General features: G+C 54.4%; 1 protein-coding gene across 14 annotated transcripts in view; it reads right to left on the bottom strand.

Annotated features, from left to right (window-relative positions):
• The window catches only part of KDM2B (lysine demethylase 2B), a 125,660-nt gene that overhangs the window by 74,965 nt on the left and 27,467 nt on the right, over positions 1-23,228 (bottom strand). For 11 of the 14 annotated variants that reach the window (XM_044244320.1, XM_044244316.1, XM_044244314.1 and 8 more), the window contains exons 5-9: positions 21,203-21,381; positions 20,925-21,031; positions 9,509-9,602; positions 8,360-8,513; positions 975-1,090 (exon numbers count right to left, since the gene is read on the bottom strand). In XM_044244320.1, coding sequence (XP_044100255.1) covers positions 975-1,090; positions 8,360-8,513; positions 9,509-9,602; positions 20,925-21,031; positions 21,203-21,381 — 650 coding nt within the window. Of the gene's footprint in view, positions 1-974; positions 1,091-8,359; positions 8,514-9,508; positions 9,603-11,004; positions 11,071-11,687; positions 11,727-20,924; positions 21,032-21,202; positions 21,382-23,228 lie in introns of those variants that run through there. The other 3 variants (XM_044244326.1, XM_044244327.1, XM_044244328.1) reach the window with 3 other exon arrangements.

Genomic DNA, 23,228 nt, shown 5'->3' on the forward strand with positions numbered 1-23,228 from the left:
CTGCTAATGAGTAGGGGGTTTCCTTCCAGGGTGATGAGAATGTCCTTGAGTTAGAGGTGGCAGCTGCACAAGGCTGTGGATGGGCTAAATCCCATGGAGTCGCACAGCGTAACTGGTCACTCATGTGCTATGCGCATTATAGCTCAACAGAAAAAAGAGAATATGTGAACAACTGTAAGAAAAAAGGAGAAAGAAGGGGCCCTCTTGACCGCAGTTTCCCGCCCTCAGATCTGCCTCTCAACTGCCTTGGGACCCTGGGCCCAGCTCCACAGTGGGGAAGCAGGTGTAGACGCGAGCAGCCAGTGCTCCCCAGGGGAAGCTTGTGGAACAGAGCGACGTGGAGGGCACACAGGGCACACGTCAGGTGTCTCAGCCTCAGTCCTGGTCCTGGGGGATGGGAGTGGGGGAGACCCTATGTCTGAGAAGCTGTGACCATCACGGACACAAGGAAAAGCCCCGCCCCCGCCACCTGCAAGCAGACATGGGGACAGAGCTCAGAGACCATACAGATCCCCACATACAGATACTGGCTTCCTCGGGGCATGATATCACATTTGGGGTCCCTGGATGGAGGCGACACATGGCCAAGAGCTGACCTTTCTAAGACCCCCTCCGAACCACAGCCATAACCACCCCAAAATCCCCCCCAACTCCTGTGCATCCCTGTCTACACCCGAGAAGAAGGAAGAGGCAGGGTTCCCAGTATCTCACAGCGTTTCCTCACTAGATGCTTCCTCTTTGACGAGGGGGTTTTGGCTGCCACTGGCCTGGAGATGAACAGAAACTCCAGGGGCTCTGTGTGGGGCTCTTACAGACAGCCCCCCGCAAGGATCAAGGCCCTGTTTGAGGCAGGGGACGGGAGGGAGGGGGGAACCATGGAGGACTTTGGAACGACTTGTCCCCACACACCCCGAGCACCAGGCAGGGCTCAGGGGCTTGGGCAATCCCGCCAGGAGAGAAGGAAGCCACCTTACCCGTGTTCTGTCCTCGATCTCGTAGATCCGCAGCTGCATGGGCACGTTAAAGCTGTGCAGGATGTTTCCGCCAAATACCAGAGAGTCTACAGGGGTGTAGACAGCATGGATCCAACCTGGGGCGGGGAGGGCACAGGCAGGGTCAGCCGCGGGCTCCCGGACCCCTGGGGAGGGTCACCCATGGAAGCACGCACAAGGGCCCAGGAGGCCCAAGGGAAGCAGCCAGGGCCACAGCTGAGGATCCCTGGGCTGCCTGATCCAGAAGGCACAGTTCCAGGCTGGCCGACAGGGCTCGGACACACAGCCCCGAAGGACCACCACAGGCATTGACCCCTGGGTGGCGCGAGACAGTGGTGGGCAGTGGAAAGGCCTCAACAAAGGCTTCCTCATGTTGCTGCAGCCTCCAGCAGGGACAGGCCCTGTCTCCCCTCCCCATGCTGGCCAGGGAGCCGCACCCCTCTCATTCAGGCTGGCCCTGAGCCTCTTTCCCGGCTGCCCAGACAACATCAGTCTCAGGAGAAATCACAAAGGACCGTCTGGGACCACAGCTAAGGAGTGACACCCACCAGAACACTGCGGGGGACCCAGACACTTCCCTGTCTGTAGTGCAGAAGACCGAAGTCACCTGTAAGGACTGGAACCCAGGGCGGTGGCCTCGCTTGGTCCCTGAAGGCTGGATGTATCGAGCCACCCGACTCCCTCACATGTAACTAATACATGTCTCTAGGGCTCAGCGGACCCACATGTGCTCCCGCCCACAGTCACAGTGCAGAGCTAGGGGACAGGCAGGAGGATAATCCCCGCCCATGGACAGATGCTGCAACCAAGTCACTTGCTGGACGAGGTGGCAGTGCCTCCTTTTGGAACCTCTACGCCGCCGGCCACTCCATCACAGGCTCAGCCCTCCAGGCCTGCGGGTCCCACGACCAGGCCAGGGAGGCAAAAAGAGACACGCAGAGGGAACAAGACAGACAGAGGTAGGACAAGGACAGAGAGAGGCAGACAGACTCACATGTGAGAGACAGGATCGGCAGAGGAAAAAGGGGACAGACAGGGCAACCCCAACCCCGAAATCCCCGACCCAGGCGTCCACATCTCCTCTGACCCCTCTTCTCTGAGCTGTGTGACAGTTAGTTTGTCTGCCTGCAGGACGATTACAGAGCCCCACCCCCACCCCAAACGCGCCAGTCCTGGGTCACAGGCAGCCCCAGGTCCAAAGCGGCCAGGAACAAAGGTACAAGGCCACTGCTGCCCTCTGTGGGACACTCGAGGCGCTGGTGCTGCCCTGCAGGGCAGGGATTGGGATGAGCTGGCGGTCCTGGGGGAGGGCGGGGACAAGCACCAGCCCAGAGCACAGGAACAAAGGTTCTGTGTAACCTGGTTCTGTCTAGCTCCCCACACCTCGGGCTCCCCTGGGCAGGTGTGCTCTTGTCGCGTTCCCTGGGCGCCTTTCCATCACCCTCGCACCTCTGTGCAGGACAAGTGTGGCTGCCGCTTGGCTTCCGCATCTGCTTCGGCCTCTCCATCTCAGCTGTGTGCCAGCTGATTTTCTCGGCTGTACGTTTTCTATCTTTGCTGAGCCCAGGACTGTTCTTACGGCTTAAGCAACGTGACTTAAGCAACATTTCCTGAACTGGGACCCAGGACTGCCAGGGTCAAAGAGATGCACGTGGCAGGATGAAGCCTGAACAGGGCCAAGGATCCGGAGGCCCGATCCTATGCTCCTTACATGCCCACCCAGGGCCACACAGAAAGCTCCAGCCCCTCACACCTGGGCTGGAAACTGTCCCGTGGCCGACTCACCATGTGCTATGGGGTAGCTGACCACCTCCTCTCCTGGCCTCTATCTGCCCGTGTAAAATGAGGGAGATCACTACCTCCCATGCGGGGAACCTGGTGAGCAAGAACTCAGTCAATGTAAGCAACTGCCACTGATACTCGTGGTGGTCTTGTCCATCTTGAAGACTTTGCAAACACTGGTGCCCATGTCAGTCTGCATTTATAGACTCTCCCTTCTGTCCTATCAGGTGGAAACGCAGACACACCTGACTTACACCTGTTACCCTAGTAACTCATCCAGCAAGTGACTTGGTGAGCCAAGAGGGAAACGAACAGAGGTTCTGTTTCAAGCAGAGTGGCAGGGAATCTATACCCCCAGGCATTTCAACGGATTCGAGAAGCTTCTACCCACTCTTCTCTAATCCCCAAGCCAGGGCCTCACAGGTGGGCCAGGCCGCCTCAAACGGATTAGTCACTGCCAAGTTCTTCCCCGTAGCCTTCCTCACATCTGCTCCATGACTTTGGAGCATTTCCCTCAGGAAGAACCAGAAAGGAGAAACAATAGCGTTCACAGGCTCCATCCATCCCCACCCTCCTGATGAGGTCTCCTTGGCTGCATCCCAGGAAGCACAAGAGAGCAGGTGTCCCAGGCTGGTGACTGAGCTGGGGAGGATGACATCTGCCTCTTGCTTCCAGAACAGAGTCACCAACAACATGAAGGCAATAACAGGGGCAATTCCGCACAAGCGACAAAGGACAGATCCAATCAAGGAAGAAAAGCAGGCAACCCACAGATCCTACTGACCAGTGTTCTCTGGGACCTGAGGAACAGTGGAACACACAACCCAGACACTCGAAATTCAGAAACCGAAGTCCCCCTCCTACCCCGCCATCCACATTTGTCTGTCTCTGTGGCTGCTGTAGGGGTAAACCCAGAAGTCACAGAACTCGGGAGCACCTCACGAAGGGCCATGGCCTGCTTCCTTCATGAACTCCCTGAGCTGAGCCAGGCTCCAGGCTGTGCAGACCAGCTGCCAAGGTGCAGCCTCTCCTCTCTAGGACCTCCCAGCTTGTACCAGGGACCCAAACTGACAGGCCACAGGCTGCGGCAGATTCAGGAGCGTGTTTAGTTTGACCCACCTGTGCTACAAAAATGGGGAAACTTCACAAGACAATCTGAACTTCTTCCTTCTCTAGAAAAACAGGAAGATGGGCCCACCAGGCCGTTCTCCTCTGGCTTTCACTGGCTGGAGATGCGTACCAACTGTCCAGTGTTGCCCACCCACCCTCTGCCTCTCCAGCCTGCTTCACTCCTACCCTCTCCCTGCTCTGTACCCATTTTACAGGTGGGTCATCTGAGGCCCAAGTCATGTAACACTCTTAAGTAGCTTCAGGTTACTTTTTCCTCAGACTGGCCCCAGTCTAAGAAACATCTAGGGCTACCCATGAATTTGGGGTCATGAGTGATTTTATTTATTTATTTATTTGCTTGTTTTAGAGGGAGACAGAGCAGGGAGAGCAGTGGGAGGGGGAATCCCCACTGAGCCCAGAGCCTGAGGCAGGACTCAATCTGGGTCTCAATCCCATGACCCAGATATCATGACCTCAGCCAAAATCAAGAATTGGATGCTGGGGTGCCTGGGTGGCTCAGTGGGTTAAGCCTCTGCCTTCGGCTCAGGTCATGATCTCAGGGTCCTGGGATCGAGCCCCGAGTCGGGCTCTCTGCTCAGTAGGGAGCCTGCTTCCCCCTGTCTCTCAGCCTGCCTACTTGTGATCTCTCTCTGTCAAATAAATAAATAAAGTCTTTAAAAAAAAAGAAAAAAGAATTGGATGCTGAGCTACCCAGGCACCCTTGGTCATGGGTGAGTCTTAGCACAAAGCCAGGATGGAAAATACTTTCAGGCCAGTCCAAGCCACCGACCCCAGGTCCCTATGTTAGAATCCCACTCCTGGCTGCTACCTGGCTGGACACATCCAGGACAGAGAGAATGTGTCTTACAGCCTCCCTAGGACCTTCCACACTGCCAAGAAGGCCCTTAAGGAATTTGTTAAATAAGCAAATAATTCTCCCAAAGCCATATGGCTGAGAAGGAAGACTGAATCCTAAGTCTACTGACTCCCAGACTAACGGGGAACCAGGTGAACTCTGAAACTAGACACACCTGGGTTCTTGCCCTGCTCTGTTGCTTATTAACTGTGTGACCTTGGACTAGTTTGTTTACCTCTCTGGGCCTCAGGAACGTTCTTTATTTAAGTTTTTTTTTTTTTTTTTCATTTTTCAAAGTAATCTCTATACTCATTGTGGGCTCGAATTCACAATTCCGAGATCAAGAGTCGCATGCTCTACCAACTAAGTCAGCCAGGCGCCCCCATGAACTTTCTTTATTTAAAGAAAAGGCAGGAGAAAATAAGTTTCTCCCCATATGCTTATGAAGAAGGTAAGTAATATACGCAAAATGTTTGCAGCTTGCTAGTATGTTATTATGACCATTAGCCATAGTTCACCTAAGCAGGTGCAGCCAGGGGAGGCTAGCCTATCCACATGGTCAAGGCACTGGCCACACGCATCACATGAAGGAAAAAGATGTCACTGAGTCCATCTGACCTCTAATTCCTTAGGGATGATTTCCACCTCTAGCTTTCCATCCACCTCGCGATCAGGCTGAATCTGGGTGACCAGCCAGCAGCTCCTGACCCTGACTGTGTGCCCTGGCGAGGCCTCGGCCACCTTCAAGTCTTCCTCTTCCAGGCAGCTTTCTAGGACCACCCAGGAATGAGTCCTGAGAACCACGACCCCCCGCAGCACAGCCTTTACCCAGCTTTTCACCCCAGACACAAGAAGGAAGAGTTAAATCGCATCTCACAAAGTTACTGTAACATTTAAAAACCCTCCCAACCCAGCAGCCTCCCAGTTTCTCCACTCTCCACCCAAAGCCACACTCCAACTCGCCCGACCCCCAGCTGTGTGTCTGCCCACAAGTCAGGGGGGTGTGGACTCGGGAGAGAATCCCCAGGTGCCCGACTACTTCTGCAATGGCGAACTCTGGTCCTTCAGTGTTCACTGGGATGATAAGAAAATGAGAAAAAGGAAGATGACACAGACTGTCATAAACTCAAAACCATCAAATTATAAACCACCATCCTTTATTCCAAAAGTATGGATTTCCAATTTTTTTAGTAATGAGATCACCTCCTATTTGTGAAAATCAGCAGTAGTAGATGCCAGGTAGTTTTTGTTTTTTTTTTTTAACTAACGCCCATCTTTAGTAAAACTACAAGTTTGTAACAATAAACCCCTCTTTTTTTTTTTTTTTTAAATTTCATTGGTCCCTGCAGAAATCAGTGCTTGGGAACCACATGGACCCCCTGCCTCTGCAAAGGTGACAAGTTCTAACTCTCCTTTTTTCAATTCCTGAACATCCTGGTCTCGCTCACAGCCCTCAGGGCCAGGCGTCTTTGCTGGGATCTAACTCAACCTGCTGCTGCAGTTCAAATCCTCCTCTTGCCTTCAACAAACAGTCACACCCCTGCTGGGACTCAAAGGCCGCCTCTCAAGACTTTCTCCAACCTGCTAAGTCACCAAAATGAACACCCCTCCCAACCAGGACTGAGGGAAAGCAATGAGCCACCTGCCAGCTGTGCAGAAGGCCTGGAGTCCTCCTGGGGAGGTCAGGAGGCCTGCACTCAGTGGGACCAGGTTGGGAGGCACCTGGAAGGTTCCAGAGTTCAGCGCCATCCTGCTCCCATTGTACAGATGGGATGGTTGAGGCACAGAGAGGGGACGAGACCTGCCCCAGGTCACAATGAGAGTCAGCAGCAAGGCCAAGAACGTGACAGGGTTCCCCTGCATCCACCATGACTAACCCCCATGAAGAATGGCTTGAACACACCTAAGAGGTCTCTGTGCTTCTCTGCCCACCCACTGCACCGCCCCTTCCTGTCTCAAGGAGGGATCCTTCCCCTCCCCAAGTCTGAGGATGGACCTGGGGCCATGGTAACAAAGTCACCCCCACTAAACCCTGTCACTTCCAAACCCCCAATTTCTCTAATAGTGAAATCTCTGCCTTCTGTTCAACTTTCTGGAAAAGCCCAAGTGTGCAGACCCCATCTCCTCGGTGGGAGATGCTACCATAACGGCCCCCTCTTCACTTGACACTAGTGCTTCATGTCCAGACCCAAGGCCAGCTTCCAAGGCCACTCTCAGAAACCTAAGTGTGACCAGATTCTCCATCCAATGGATCTTAGTTGTTTCAAAGGATACTCCTAAGGTTCAAGTCCCCACTCAGTGGCAAATTCCCTGCAGGCTCCTGAGCACAGCCATATACATAGCCTCTGCTTGTATATATCCAGTGACAGGGAGCTCACTACCTAGCAGAGCAAATCATTCCACCACTTGGCTGTACCTCTTCATCCAGGAGAAGATCTTGCAACCAGCAGACAGCTGTTCCCATTCACTATTACTTCCCCAGATCAAACCATCCAATTCCTCCTGCAAATTCATCTCACCTGATGTGACATCCAGACTCCCATATCCAGGTCAACTCACTCTCCAAAGTATAGTGACCAAAAGGAGCACAACCTCCTATACGTGACCTGACCTCCTCACTTAATACAGCGGGACCGTCACCTCCCTCATCCTGGGTAAAATGTTACCGTTAATGCCACCAAAAACTGCACTCCCTGATCCCTAGGGCATCTGTCATACTCACTGGTGCCTCAGCCTATAGCTGCCCAAAAGCCCTCAGTCCATCACCAGAGAGCTGAGGCATGGAGGTTTCAGCTCACTTGGTCCTCACTACCACCCCCCGGGAAGTCTCCCTCCCATTTTACAGACAAGAACACCGAGGCACAGAGAGCTTAATTCACTCCCGTAAACTCACAGCTCATAAGCACCAGAGCTGAAATTCAAACGAAGGCTGTTCAGTCTGGCTCCAGGGCCGGTGCTCTGAATTACCGCCCCCCACTATACTTGCAGCCGCAATTTCTTTTTTTCTTTTCTTCTTAATTTCTTTTTCTTTGGTGGGGGGTGGGGGGTGGGACTCCAAGTACAAGAGTGGACATTGACCTCGACTACTTTTCACCTTGTGCTGCAGAAGGAGGCTGCAACGTTGAGTCCTTCCCCAAAGCTAGATTCCCCTCTGCCCATTCCCTAGGCTTTCAGGCACCCTTAGAAGAACCCCCACTCCGGGGTCCGCCCTTCCCCAGAACCTGCCCGGGACTGCCATTATCATACATTGCTTCTTTGGGTAAAACAACCCAATTCCTCCTTCAAGGGGGTGAGCCCACCCCCCTCCCCACAGTACCACATCACCCCGTCACACAGGAATCTCCATAGTACGTCCTGAGGGGAGCCACTCACCTTCCCCTGAGGAAGGACACTAGGCTTTTTCCCAAGAGTGAATTCTAGCCCACAGGCAGGGAGACACAGGCTAGAAGTGAGAGAGATGGGGGCTACTTCTCCCTGCAGCCCGAGGCCTGCTTCTCTCGGGGACTCCCAATGGCCACAAGGCCCACAGAACCCTGTCGCCTGGCCCAAAACCCTGGCTGAGGCCACAGGAGAGCCAGGGGCCGAGAGAGAGCCCGGCGCCAGCCTTGCCGGAACCTACCGGAAGGGATGAAAAACGTGTAGCCCTGTTTCAGCTCAATTCTTTGGCATCGCTCCACGCGGTCTCCCAGGAAGATGTCACTCTGTTTTCCTGACAGCACCCACTCCTCGTACAGTGCCAAATTGTGCAGGGTTGGAGGAATCAGCCAAAAGATCTTGGGAGGAAAAGGAGGCAATCAGCTGAAGATCCGGGCCAAAGTCCTGGATTCCTTCCAGGCTGTGCCACAGCCCAAGGAGACAGCCCTACCTGCCTGGAAGCGGGGAGGACAGGGGACCGCCTCCAGGCCCAGGCCCAAAGGGTCTCTGGGATGGCGGGGAGGCTGTGCCACCCTTCTGGAACACCCTCTGCCTGCCTCTAGGGACTCTCCATTCCCACTAAAACATCCGGGTGGGTAGAGTTCCTCGACTGGGTGGAACATTCTTTCTCCTGAGCCACAGGCTTGCTGGGGAGGTAAGGGAAGGAGAGGAAGGGAATTTCCTAAGTTGTATGAAAAAATGGTCCAATAAATAAACTCAGCCTGTGCTCACTCTGCAGAGGGAGGAAAAACATCTGGAACCAAGTAGGATGACTTCCTACCCAGAATTTCTTCCAACATGTTTGGTTAAAACAAACGCACACACACAAACCCAGACAAGCAGGGCGACACGCGTCCGCTGAAGGAGCGCCCACGTCCGTGCGGGCCACACTCAGAAGCAAAAGCAGCAGTAACATCCTGAAAGCACGCACCACCACCTCCTCTCTCTGGGCGACGTCTGTCCCTCAGATAAAATGTTCTGGGAGGCAGGTGGTGCCGGCAACTAGACTTTTAAGTTAAACGGTCTTCGCGCTGGGGCTGGAAACCACAGTGCGCAGAGTGAACGCCGGGAGCTCTTGGGCACCCAGGCTGGAGTTGTGATCTGGCTGGAGGTGCTTGGAATACTGGACTGGGGGAGCAGGTGTAGGACAGGTAACCGGATGTGATGCAGAAGGGCTGAGCGGAATCCTCCCCTCCAGAAGACAGGGAGTGGGGAGGTGGTCCTGAAAGTGGGCGGGGCAGGAGCCCCTGGATGTGCAGGGTGGGGAGGACAGCGGGGAGGGCGGAGCGAGAGCCCCTCCAAGAAGGAAACAGGCAGGGATGTGCAGAAGTCGAGGAGACTCGGCTCAACTCACCTTCCCACCCCGGAAAACATGGTACCAAACGGAAGTGCCTCCGAAGTCGATGTGGAAGTCAGTGAAACAGCCTTTCACGCTCATCAGACAGTACCTGCGGCACAGAAGCAGGGGATGGGGAGGGCAGGAAAAATCATTCAGGTCCTGAATCACTGGAGGTGTCTGACCTGCTGCCCTTTTATAAATGCTAACACTGGGGACTTTTATTTTCTTTTTAAACCCAATTCTAACCGGAGTTCCCCCTAGGGGAAGCCCCTGTGATCAGATGACACATCTCAAGCATTGGCCACCTGCCCCCAAGGCTGGGGGAGGCATCTGGGTTTTCAAGTCCCCAGAAGAGAGCTGGCAACCCACAGGCCACTGGGTTCCTTCCTCACAGGCGGCTTCGGCTCCTGTCCCACCCCCACGCCCACCCCAGGGAGGAGAGGCTCCCTTTCTACTCCCTCCCAGCGCCCGGCCCTGCATTTTTCCCAAGACGCCAGTCCCCTTTGCAGCAGCTGGAACCCTGGAATTCTCAGTGTAAACCACCTGCAAAGCTTGCCAATTACCAGTCCCTATTTTCTCCTCTCCGTTCGCTCAGCAAGAGTTTACTGAGAGCCCACCAACGGTCCAGCCCAGAGCTAGGCACCGCACTCAGAGCAGCGTGTCAGAATGCGTCAGCCCCCTGCTCCCTGGGAAGGGACATGAACCGGGGCCGCACAGGGGGAGTGAAACAGCAGGACAAACTGCAACGGATTGAGAAGTGAGCAGTGAGCTCCAAGCACAGGCTCCCACCAGCTGCCAAAGATGACCGCGTAGGATCCCACAGATATGAAAGGGCCCGAGTAGGCAAACCTAGGGACGCAGGGAGTAGAGGAGTGGCCAGGGCCCGAGGGCGGGGGTGGGGTGCAGGGCTGGGGAGGGGCTGTTCATGGGCACGGGGTTTCCTTCTGGGGTGATAAAAATGTTCTGGATTTGACCGTGAATGCACAACTCTGTAAACATACAGAGCCGCTGAACTGTACACTTCAAATGAATGAATGGTACGTGAATTCTATCTCCATACAACTGCTAAAAAAAAAAAAAAAGTGAAAGGATTAAGAGAGGATGCTGGGGGTGGGGTGGGGGACAGGCCGAGGGGAGAACCTGGGCCTCAGAGGCTTGGGCGGGGGAGGCGCGTTCAGGAGAAGGAACCCGCCAGCAGCCCCCCTTCTGAGCTCTCACAGCAGCCCCATAACCCACCCTTCCTTCCAGGAACTCACCAGTCTCCTCCCTCCTCCCTTGACATGCTGCCCTCCTAGGGGCGGACAGAGCTTAAGGGGGGCGGGCGGGGGGGTGGCCCACAGAGCAGGCTTCCAAGTCCAGGCCTGGCAGGCAGCGATGTCAGGGCCCCCTCTCTCCCTCCCACCCCTTCCCACAAGAGCCACCGGCGGCACGGATGGGGAGGCCTCCCCACAGCTCATGCCCATGCACCTTGGCACTCCAGAGGCCCACACGCACATGCTTACCCCACTGACCTCTTTTCCCCGCTGCACTTTGCTTTTCCATGGTTTGGGGAAGAGGGGAGGAATGGGGCAGGGACAGACAGGGAGGAGCTAGCAGCAAGCCCCAGTGGAGATAATGGGGGGCGTGGGGCTGAGCTGGTTTGGAGGCTGGTGGGCTCCAGGCGCCCCCTCCCTCTGGCTGCCTTTTGCACCTCACATTCAGGTGGACCCGGGGCTCGGCAGAGTATGCAGGCGGCGTGCCCCGCGTCCCTCCTCCGGATAGGCTGGAAGGAGCCTTAACCATGTGTCTGCAGGAGGCTGACAAATCAGAAGGCCTTCCCCCACATCAGAGCCCCGCTGCCTAGCAACCCCATCGGAGGGGTGTAGTTGACAGCACAGGACGCAGCCCTGTCACGAAGACGGGCGCGGGCTGCCGGGGCTGGCGCTGGGGTTGTTCAAGTCCCAGCTCAGGCTCGGGCTCGCTCCCTCCCGCCTCCGCCCCACGCTACCGGCCAGGTCCCCAAGGCTGAAGACACCAGTGACCCTCTTCTCTCCAAGGAACTGGGGGTGCGGAGTGAGGGTAAAGCCCTAACCCACCCCACCCCCCACGGACCACACCGGCTCCTCTCCAAGCACCACTTCAAAATATTAGTCCTCGTTTTCCTAAAACCACCTCTTCCTCTGGGTTTTCTTTTCTTTCCTTTTTTTAATCTAACCTTGGTTTCCACCTCCTTCAGGCCTCAGCAGAAAACAGCCTAGGGAAAGCAATTTAAGTGTTTGTGGGGTGGAGGGAGATGTGTCTCCTTTAGTCTGCAGCTGGATAACCACCCAGGTGCCGGCAGAGGAGAGGCGAGGAGCTTGCCTCTTGGGCACCAGGCCCCAAACTGGCCTGGTCACTACCCCTCAACCTCCTGCCCCCAGCCCCAACCTCCCCAGCACGCGTGGACGTGATCACTAGGAGCTGCGGCAGCTGTGTGCAAGGAAAGTTCTCCAAGTTGTGCCTGCGTCTGATCTGTCCTCCCAGTCACCCTCCAGCATCCTCTGAGGCCCTTCCGAGCTTGGGGGCGCCACTTCCAGCCCCGCCTCTCCTAGAGAGGCCCCTCCTCCCTTGTCCCTCATTTCCTGGCCTCCGGGCCGGGCCGCCCCTCCCGCCGGGCAATTGCAGGCTTTGGAGCCGCTAGGGTGGCTGTGACAGGGCCGCTTTGTCCGGGCCCCTGCAGCCACCACCCCCGCCCTCCCGCCCGCCCGCCCGCCCCGCGCTCATTCCGGGTCTCCCCCCTCACTCCTGCTCCCGCTCGCTCTGGCGTGACGCCTTTGCACTGACCTCTACAGCTTCCTCTTCCAAAGCACACCGCAGTCACATGGGCACCCCGGCTCGGTGCCACGGCCGCTAAGCTCTCCCGCCGGCCAGCCAGCCTGGCTTCCGCCTCGGCTGCCCCTTGCCCGGAAAGCCGCGCCCCTCAACACCCCCCCACCCACCGCCCCGGTGGCTTCCGTGCAGGAGTGCACCCTCCAAGTTGGGGGATGAGAATCAGGAGCCCCCGAACTAAGCCTCTGGGGGGGTTCCCGCCTCCCAAGGCCCGGGCTGGCTGGGAGGAGCGTGGTAGGAGGGGGCGCTGCACCTGCAGCACCAACTTTGGGGCGCTGCCTGGGATCCGCGGAAGCGGGGCGACCCCACCCCGCCCTTTTCCTTCCAACTTAGCGAAACTCCCCCGGCAGCTCCGGCAGCATCCCCTGGGGCAAAGGTCTTGGCGGGCAGTAACCTGGAGAAAGCTGGCACCGGGAGACGGGGCGGGAGGCGCCGAGCGCGCGCGCACACACACTACACACTTACACGCAGCCCGGGGAGACACAAAGAGCTGCTCCGCGACGCCGGCTGCGCTGCCCTCGGGCGGGAGGCGACCCACACCCCGCCCCGGCGCGCCCCGTAGGAGCGGGGGCTCCCGGGCAGCCCCGGGCCCGCGGGGCGCAGCGCAGGGACGCCCGCCCGGCCCCGCCCGGCGCGCCCGCGGTTACCCTCGGCGGCGGCGGCAGCGCGACTCCCGGGCGTCCCCTTCGGCAGCGCAGGATCGACGCGCGCCCAGCCCCGGCGACCGGAGCCGAGCCCCCTCCACGGCGCTGCCAGGCCCCGGCCGAGGACCGTGCAGCCCTCTCTCTCCTCCTTCCTTCCTCGCGGAGCCCGGCGCAGCCTGCGCTCATCCCCGCGCTGAAACTGAACACCCGCGCGGCGCGGCGGCCGCCAGGAAGGAGGAGGGAGGCCGCGGCGGCGACAGGGAAGCTTGCCGGCCAGCGCCAGGGGACGCCGCCGCCGCCCACGGCCGCCCCCTCGCCCCCGGCTGGGTGGGGACACGAGGGTAGCTCTACAGGCGGGCGCTCAGCAACACCCGCGCCCCCGTTTTCAGGGAGTGTGGGCGCCGTCCTGCTCCTGGAGGTGACGACCCAGCAAAGCCACCTTCCTTAAAATGTGCCCATCGGGGCATGGCTGGGGTTGGGAGGGAGTGTCAAATCCCAGGTGGAGCTGCTGGGAGACCAGGGATGATGCTCTGGCCCTCAAACAGACTATCTGTGTGACCTTGGGCAGCTTACCTCCCCTCCCTGAGCCGGTTTTCTCATCCTAATGGCAGGCAGGTGATTTGAAGTTCAACTCTGCATTCTGAGACATGCCTGTGATGCCCCTTCCCTGCCTGCGCCCTTAGTAGCTGTGCAACCTTACATCATAGAATTCAGAGGGAATTCAGAGACATGTCCATATTAACACAGTACCTAGCACCATAAGACTGATAATTTAATCGGATTTTCAACCCTCCGAGATCACTCCCAGGACTGTCCCCATTTTACAGATGAGAAAGCGGAGGCTCAGTGGTCACTACTTTAATCAGTGACAGTGCTTACCCAAGCAGCCTGGCTCAGAATTTCTCAGCTCTTCTCCCAGGTCTACCTGGCAAATCCCAAGACTGAAGAGTATCGATGTCTTCAGGTTGTGTACAAACTCAACCCCCATCAGGCTGCAGGAGATGGTCCTGCTCAAATGAGAAGTCCCACCCTCCAGGGCAGGCTCACCAGGGCCACAGCCCTTCTCCCACTCTATCCCCACACCCTTCCCCTAAACCACAAGAGGCCAGGAGACAGTGGTATAGCCTCGGTAGGGGCAGAAATCAAGCTTCTCCATTCTTTGCCTAACTCTATCCACTGGAGCTATCCTCCAACATTAATAGTCTCTAATGAGCGCTAATAATAGCTGTTTACACGCAGGATATCATTTCACCTTTAATACAACCTATAGGCTGCCTGGATGGCTCAATCACTAAGTGTCTGCCTTCGGCTCAGGTCATGATCCCAGGATCCTGGGATCAAGTCCCCATCAGGCTCTCCGATCTGCAGGAAGCCCGCTTTTCCCTCTCCCACTCCCTTTACTTGTGTTCCCTCTCTCACTCTCTCTCTCTCTCAAATAAATAAAATCTTAAAAAAATAAAACAACCTATAATCCCCATTTTAGGGGGGTGAACCTTGAAGCCATTTCAAGGTGGTCCATGCCCAAAGTTAGAGTGCTGCTTCCCAGGGTCATTTACAGGATGCCCAGCCAGTCCTTAGTGCCTCTCCAAAGGCCTGCTATGAGATTACACTGTGAACTCTTTGGAACTGGCTGACTTTTTTCTATATATAGATATATTTTTTCTTTTTTCTGCCTAAAATTATAAGTACAAAAAAAAATTATAAGTACAAGAAACATCTCCCATCTTGGATTTGAGCACCAGTCATTGGGTGGGTGTTCTTGAGCAAGGTGTTTCTTGTTTTTGTTTTTTTTTTTAAGATTTTATTTATTTATTTAACAGAGAGATCACAAGTAGACAGGCAGGCAGAGAGAGGGAAGCAGGCTCCCTGCCGAGCAGAGAGCCCGATGCGGGACTCAATCCCAGAACCCTGAGATCATGACCTGAGCCGAAGGCAGCAGCTTAACCCACTGAGCCACCCAGGCACCCTTGAGCAAGGTTTTTTAAGCACTCTTTTTTTTTTAAGGAAGGGGAAGTGGAGAGGGACAGAGGGAGAGGGAGGAAGAGAATCCCAAGCAGGCTCCAAGCCCAGGGCCAAGCCAATGTGGGGCTCCATCTCGGGACCCTGAGATCACAACCTGAGCTGAAATCAAGAGTCAGATGCTTAACCAACTGAGCCACCCAGGCACCCCTTGAGCAAAGTTCCTGACACACACAAAATATAAGTGAAGTTGAGTGAGCTAAGAGAAGGCTCTGACAGCTGAACCAGGCTGGCCACATGGGAAAATTATTACTTTTTTGGTCACAAATGCCTCAGCTCGAGCCCCAGCAGGGATCACATCAGATTCATCTGTGTTAAGTATAGCACCCAGCGATACAGCCCTATAATTATTCTGATCAGCTGTGTGACACTGGACTAAATCCTTCCCCCTCCTGGAACTCAGCATCCCCATTTGGTGAGCTAGTCAGGGGCCTCTAAATGTGGTTCTCAGGGGTCAAACCAGGCCCTAGATGTGCTTCGTTTGGCCTGCACTGGGTTTCTGCTGTTTTGTATTTTATTCATTTTTTAAAAGAAGAATTTTTGAAACTATCCACAGCCGCAGCAGCCCCCACTGTCTTACACTCAGCTGTATACCTGTTATCTGCATGGAAGCACTAGGAACTACAGTTTCCTTTTCTGTAAAATGAGGATAGTAACACCTACTTCCAAGACTGCTGAGATATGCGTGTTAAGTGTCTAACACAGTGTCTATGTCTATACGTGGCAGCACAGAAAAGGCTGGCTTTCTTTGGTCCTCTTGTAGAGGTAGAGAGGTAGAGAGGAAAAGCCAGGAATCCAGAGGCCTGGGGTGTGCTGCTGGGCCCACAGCTCCGCCCCTGTGTGACATCAGCAACCTCTCTAGTCCGTCCGTGTTCCAGGGTGATCTATCACACAGGGATGATCATTTCTAGTACCAGCAAACATGGCTACTGAGAGGTGAAAGTAAATAAGGGTTGTCAAGATAAAAGCCCAATGCAAGGCGCCTGGGGGCTCAGTTGGTTAAGCATCTGCCTTTGGCTCAGATCATGATCCCAGGGTCAGGGACTCAGCCCCTCACTGGACTCTGTGCTCAGCGGGGAATCTGCTTCTCCCTCTCCCTCTCCCCCTTCGCTCCCTACTCCTTGTGCTCTCTCTCTCTCTCAAATAAATTAAAAAACAAAACAAAACAAAAAAAAAAGCCCAGTGCAAATGTGATCCGAATAGATTGAAAAGCCAGGGACTCCGATGGCACTTGGAGACCTTGTGTCTACATGAGGCCACAGAGACAAACATCCTTCCCACACCGCACGTCCACTATTGGCTCCATTTCCCTACAGCATGGTTGGCAGGTGGGGCAGGAATGACAGGATCCCCATTTTGTAGAAGGGCAAACTGAGTCCCTGAGAGGAGATGAAGGATTTCCCATGGCCACCAGAGATCCCCAGGAGCAGCCTTAAAACTTGCTTCATCCTGTCGGGGTTTCAGCTTTGCATCCCCCAATTTTTTTTCCTGGTTCTTCCTGCCACCCCCAGAAAGTACAGGGAGAAAAAATACAACTGAATCCCAATTCTTTAGGGGCCCAACATATGCCTTATGTGGGGTCCCCTTCCTTTTCCTGCCCATTAGTTCACAGCTTGTCTCCATTAAGCCACAAGCCTCATTTCTGGAAGCAACATGTGAGGACAGAAAAGACTCGCTAATTTCCTTCTGGAATGCATCATAATACCCAGCAATGCTAAGTGAGAAAGGTATGCCCATGTCATAGACCTAGGAGATTATGGAGACTTTAAAACATGTCCACGGGAGTCTTTGAGACCACCCTCCCTTTCAGATATAGAGCCAAATTCCCCTTCCCTTGAGTGTGGGCTAGACCAAGTGCCTCACTTTTAATTAAAAGAATATGGCAGAAGTAAACAGCATGTGACTTTCAAAACTGGGTCATCACAGACACTCTGGCTTCTTCCTTGCTCTCTCTCCAACCATTTGTGGGGTGGTGGTGGAGGGGAACCAGCTGCCATGCCACAAGGACACTCAAGTCACCCTATGGAGAGGTCCACACAATGAAGAACGGTGCCCTCTAGCCAACAGCCATGAGAGCGCACCCTCTTGGAAGTGGGCCCTCCAGCCCCGGTCAAGCCTTCGTATGAGCGCAGCCCCGGCCCCCACCTTGAGACAAGCTCACCAGCCACTATGAGCCTGGTAAGCCACTCCCAGTTTCCTGATGTACAGAAACTGGGAGGCAATGTTTGTTGCTTTAAACTGTTAAGATTTCTTTTTTTTTTTTAAGCTATAAAGTTTTAGAATAATTTTATGCATTAATAAACTGATACAGGAATATTCCCAAACAGTTGTCACTGTTTATCTATTATAAGGAATTTTCTAAGACAAATAACTCTAGTCAGCCAGAACATTCCTGCAGGGTAAAGACGAAGAGAAGGCAATGGCAGCAGAAGCGCCCAGGACAGCCGATATATATTCAGCCAGCCCTGTCATCCTCTTTTCTCTTTATCTTGTCTTTTTTTTTTAAGTAATCTCTACATCCAACATGGGGCTCGAACTCACGACCCCAAGATCAAGAGTCGCATGTTCCACCAATTGAGTCAGCCAGGCACTGCCCTCCTTTATCTTGCTTTATGTTTCCTCCTAATACTTATAACCTCCTTAATTAAAAAAATACTTACCACTTGGGTTTGCTTGCCCATCTCTTTTCCCCACCCGAACATAAGCCCCCTTAGCATGGGGCCTTTGCTTTAGTCACTATAGCCTACCAACTACTCACAACAGGGTCTTGGGTTTATGGGCACTCATTAAAGGCAGTAACAGATAACTAATACACTAATGTAACCATTATATCTTTTGTCTCCCACAAAGTTACAGCTACCACCCCCTTGACAAACGTCAGTACTCCTAGCTTTAAGTATCTCAACCAACCCCATTAAAATTCTGAACCCCTCGCCGTGATCAGACGGCACAATTCTGGAGCTGGAGACAAGGCAGTAATGGGTCTGTAACCCTCCTCTCTTCCCTCCTGCAAACCTCAATTCAGGTGGCCCATCAGGGTAGAAGCTCTGACTTCCAGAAACAGTGTCATATTAATTAAATTCCACAGAACCACTCTACGGCCCCAGAGGACTTCATCACTGTGGGATTTTTACGTTCCTGATTAACTGAAATCAGCATTCTTATCAGCAAAACCAACGGACTATTTCCAAGGTGACAACTTCCTTCCTAACAAGGTTCAAATCCTGTAACAAGTTCCCACAGCCACGGACAGGGCTTGTAAATCTATCTGCCACACGATCCAACCACTGGGCTGAAGCAAGTGGTTCTAGAAAATTGTGTGGGAGCCTTTTTTGGTAATTAGATAGGATTCTCAATGTATTAATAGAATTAAACTACTTAGAGGAATTTTTCAATAAAGCCAAGAATATATCAAACATCGGAAGGAGGCAAAGTAATTGAGATTGATGTCCCCCCAGCACTATTCTACCTTCCTAGATACATGTCCCATTTGTCCCCTGCTCCCTCCTGGCCCATCATTTGCCCTCATAGAGGTGATGCACCAGTTTCTCCTATCTCTACTCCTAGCTCCTACAAACCACACAGCTCCAGAACTTGCATAAAGCAAATCTGAACACACCCATCTCTGCTTAAAATCTCATGGAGAGAGGCTGCCGGGTGGCCCACTGGATTGAGCAACTGACTCTTCATTTCGGCTCAGGTCATGATCTCAGGGTCCTGGGATCCAGTGCTGCCCTGGGCTCCCTGCTCAGCGAGGAGCCTGCTTCTCCCTCTCCCTCTGCTGCTCCCCCTTCCTTTGCTCTCTCTCTCCCTTGCTTGCTCTGTCAAATAAATAAAATCTTTAAAAAAAAAAAAAGATCTCACAGAAGTTTCTGACTGGTCTTTGGAGAAACACAGACCCTTCACTATGGCACCTAGGGCCCCGATCAGCCTGGCCCACCCACCACCCTGTACCCACTACTTTCTTTCCTTCCTCTGCTCCAGCCTCACTAACCTTCCTTCCACAGGTCTACCTGTCCCCATCTCCCCACCTTTCCTAACCATCATACCAGGCTCTCCGCAGGCAGCCAGGAAAGCTCTTCCCAGGTCTCTCCTCCTAAGTCACCCCTCTCTCTTCAGATCCCATCTTGGGGACACCTGTGCCCTGCCCTCCCTGACTACGAGTACCAGGGTACACGCTCCCCTAACCCCACAGATCTCTGCCTGTGGCCTCAACACGGCTGCAAATTTCCATTCGTCTCTCAGATCGCTGGATGAACATCTATCTGCTGAGAGTCTGTAAGCTCTGTCAGGGCAGGGAGCTCATTTGGTTTTCCCCTCACCATATGTCCAGTGCCCAGCACCAATCAGATGTTTAACACACATGTTGAATGAATGAATGAATGAATCAATCAATCAATCAATGGCAGCTGTGATCCGGCCCTCACTAATCTCTGCATCCCACACTCTTTCCTCCAGCTGTCCCCTCAGGATTCCTTCAAGGCCCTTGGCACTTCACTACCCCCATCCCTCCCCACATTCCTCCAATCCCCTCTACCCTTTAAAGCCCGGGTCCGATGTCCCACCATGCCACCAGCCAAAAACGATTCTTCCTCTCTCTGCTCCCCTCCCCAGAGCCTGCCTCCTTCGACCTAGGATGAAAGCTGCACTTCATCTCGTGTGTTTTATGACACATCCTCCAGAGGGTAAGGGCTCCCAGTCTCGTTCATCCTTTCCTTCCCCATCCCAGGGGCTCGGGAAATTCTGCTGCAGTGGAATGGAAAAGGAAGAGAAACTGAAAACCCTCCCCTCCCTCCCCACCCTGAGCCCACTCTTTGTGTTTGATGTAGCCCAGATCCAAGGGATGTAAGGAGCTTCAGCTTCAAGGGGAGGAAAAATGCCTGAGAAATAATTAAAGAAAAAGAGAGCTTGAAAGCAAAGCCTCGAGCAGCTCGGGGCCAGCGCGCTGGCCTCCCTCACGAAGTCTGGCACGAAGTCTGCATTATTCACTGCGCTCTGAATGAAGGGTGCAGTGAATGAAAAGCTCACAGCCTTCGGGCTCCCGGGGGCACTCCTGGCAGCAGGGCTGAGAGCAGAGATGCTAATGGATTTGGAGCCGCCCCGGCCAACTCTTCTAGGAAGCCCAGAGCAGCAGTGCTGCCCGGGACGGACAGCATCTCCTTCCCATTTCAGAGACGGAAACACAGACGGCCCGGGATGGTGAGAGCTTTAAGGCAGACCCAGGGGTCCCAAGGGTCCATTACTGAAATTCTAGAAAGTGGAGGGGATCGCAGGTACCTCTGCCCAAGTTAAACAATGGGTGTCAGGACTTACTGGTCCACATGGAATGATGTCCCTGCATTAGACACAGCCACCTTCCCAGCCCAGAGCCCAGCTGCTGCATGAAGACACCGTCTAAGGGGTGTTTGATGATGAATAAGGAGCCCTCACTCTTTGTTTGGGAAAAGCCCTGGGTCTCCGCAGCAAGGAACAAAAGAACACCAGACCACACACACACCCCCAACACTAGCAAAAGCAAAGTGTCCACGGTGAGCGGGTCTCTCTGAAGTTGCCTGATCCCAGGCCATGCTGTCCCTTGGTGGGAGGAGATAAGGGTGCAACAAGCACATACAGACACACACACATGCACACACACACACACACACACACGCACATGCATGCAGAGATGGTCCCCTTATTCTTCCTCCCCCTCCCCCCACCCCAGATCACATGCTCCTGGGGAGAGCCAACGGGGAGGCCAAAGGCCCATCTGGAGGGGGAAGGCAGAGCCCCAGCGTTCCAAGGCAGCAAGATGCCAGGCTGCCGATGCCAAGGACCCCCTTTCCTCATGTCCCAGCAGCGCCCGCAGGGCTGTGAGACAACCCCCCTCCCGCCCCACGTCCCTGCCCGCCCAGCTCCCACCACTAGCCAGGCAGTCTTACTTCTTCACTTTCGGGTATTTCATCTCGGCGATGGCATTCGTGGCTTCCGTCTGCTTCTCCTTCAGATGCTGGGGCCACATGTTGTCCACCCAGTCCACCAGATCTACCTGAAAGCCGCACCGCCACCGTCAGCACCACCTGTCCCGGGCAGCGCCCGTCCGCCGGGCTCCCTCACCACCTGCCCCCCCACCCCGCCCCGGGGCTGGCACAGGTCCAGAAGCTGGGCGAGGAGAGGAGGGGGGTGGCATCGGAGAGGGGATGGTGGCCGGGGGCCCTACCACGGTCGGACGCTTGACCAGGTGCTCCAGCTTGGTGTGGCTGAACTCGAGGCTGATGACGTTGTACAGCTTGTCCCGCTGGGCCTCCGGCGTCTCGTAGTAGCGCACAAACTGGGACATGCTCATCTCCGTGCCCTTCTGGGTGTTCACGTCCATCACGTCCACCAGCCGCCGGCTACCTAGAGGCAGAATCCACATGCTGGTGGCTCCTGGGGGCTCAGGAGCTGGAGGCCACTGGGGATCCCCGTCAACGAAACTCGCCTCCCCCGTACGCCCCGTCTACTCTATTACCTGGTCCGGTCGGTTTTCCTCACTGACTCTCTCTACAAGCCATCTGCTTCCCTCCAACACCACAGACTCCGCGCTGGTCCAGTCCTCCCTTACTACTATTCTTCAAGACAACCTCCAGAACTTTCTTTTTTTTTTTTTTTTAATATTTTATCTATTTATTTGACAGGCGGAGACCACAAGTAGGCAGAGAGGCAGGCAGAGAGAGGAGAAAGCAGGCTCGCTGCCGAGCAGAGAGCCCGATGCGGGGCTCGATCCCAGGACCCCGGGATCACGACCCGAGCCGAAGACAGAGGCTTTAATCCACTGAGCCACCCAGGCGCCCCCCTCCAGAACTTTCTAACAGGTCCTCAGGCTCCCCCCTCCTATCCATCCTCCACAGTGCTGCCAGCATGAGCTTTCTGAAACAGAGACCTGACCACGGACACCCCTCCTTCAGCGCTCCCCACGGCCTACCGAAGATTCTCCTGGTATGACCCTCAAGGTCTTTCTGCTTATTCACAGCATTAGGATAGTCCTTATTTCCACAGAAAATTAGCTGTTTGGTCATCTCCCTCCCCAGTTTATGGGGCCAGGAAAATCACTTGGTCTTCTCTGAACTTCTGTGTCTTCATCCTTCCATCTCCTTTCATAGGCTGGTTGCAAGGATTAAATCAGATGATGGTCACAGAACTCCTTGGCCCAGTGTCTGGTGCATAAATGCATGGGTCCCCCCCCCATTACCCCCGACAGTAACCATAATTCCTAAGTAATGCTTGTCTGCTCCGTTTTCGTTCTTCCCTTCCATTCCGTAACTGTCACCAGAGCAGAAGTCCTGCCTATCTTGCTCACTCCTTTGCCCCAAGTAGCATCTACACAGAGACCAGCACAGAGGGGAACGCAGTACCTATTTATGGAACAAATAAACAAATGTTGGCTGTCCTGTACAGTATGTGACATATGACTTCTCATACGAACAACGTCTGAACTAAAAGGAATGAACTGTGTGCCTCCCACTGCTTCCCAGAAAGAAGGAAACAAGCTCAGGACGGGGAGACAGGAGCATTCAGTGCCAGCCCTGGGACCACCAGCAACTAATGAAGTTTCAAGGTGGGGTGCCCAGGTGGCTCAGTCGGTTGGGCGTCTGACTGTTAATTTCCGCTCCGGTCCTGATCTCACAGTCGTGAGATCGCACCCCGCTTTGGGCTCTATGCTGGGCATGGAGCCTGCTTCAGATTCTCTGTCTCTCTCTCCCTCTCCCTCTCCCCCTTCTCCCGTACCTTGCTCTCTTTCTCGTTCTCCAAAATAAAAACCAGACAAACAAAAAAACAAAGCTTCAGGGAAATCACAACCTTCCTGGGGACTCTGCGTCCCCATCTGTAAGATCGAAATTAAAAAAAAAAAAAAAAAGATGGGAATAATAGCTTCAGAACTTCAGCCAATGGAGAAGGAACAAGCAAAGTTCAGTGGAAGGGCGGAGAAAGGGGAGAAGACAGACACAGAACAGATTGCCAAATTCATGGTGATTTATGATGAAAGCTGCCACCTCCCGTCTGTCAGGACACAAAATAAGCATCATGACTAGAATGAGAAGTCTGCCATCTGGTAAGGAAAGACCACAATTCCCCCATTAGCTCAATGACAAATACACAGTCCACAGAAACTTAGAAATGTGCAAACGAGGGGCACCTGGGTGGCTCAGTCAAGTAAGCATCTGACTCTTGATCTGAGCTCAGGGTTTGGTCTCAGGGTCATGAGT

The sequence above is a fragment of the Neovison vison genome, chromosome 3 (genome assembly GCF_020171115.1).
Source record: "Neovison vison isolate M4711 chromosome 3, ASM_NN_V1, whole genome shotgun sequence".
NCBI lineage: Eukaryota > Metazoa > Chordata > Mammalia > Carnivora > Mustelidae > Neogale > Neogale vison.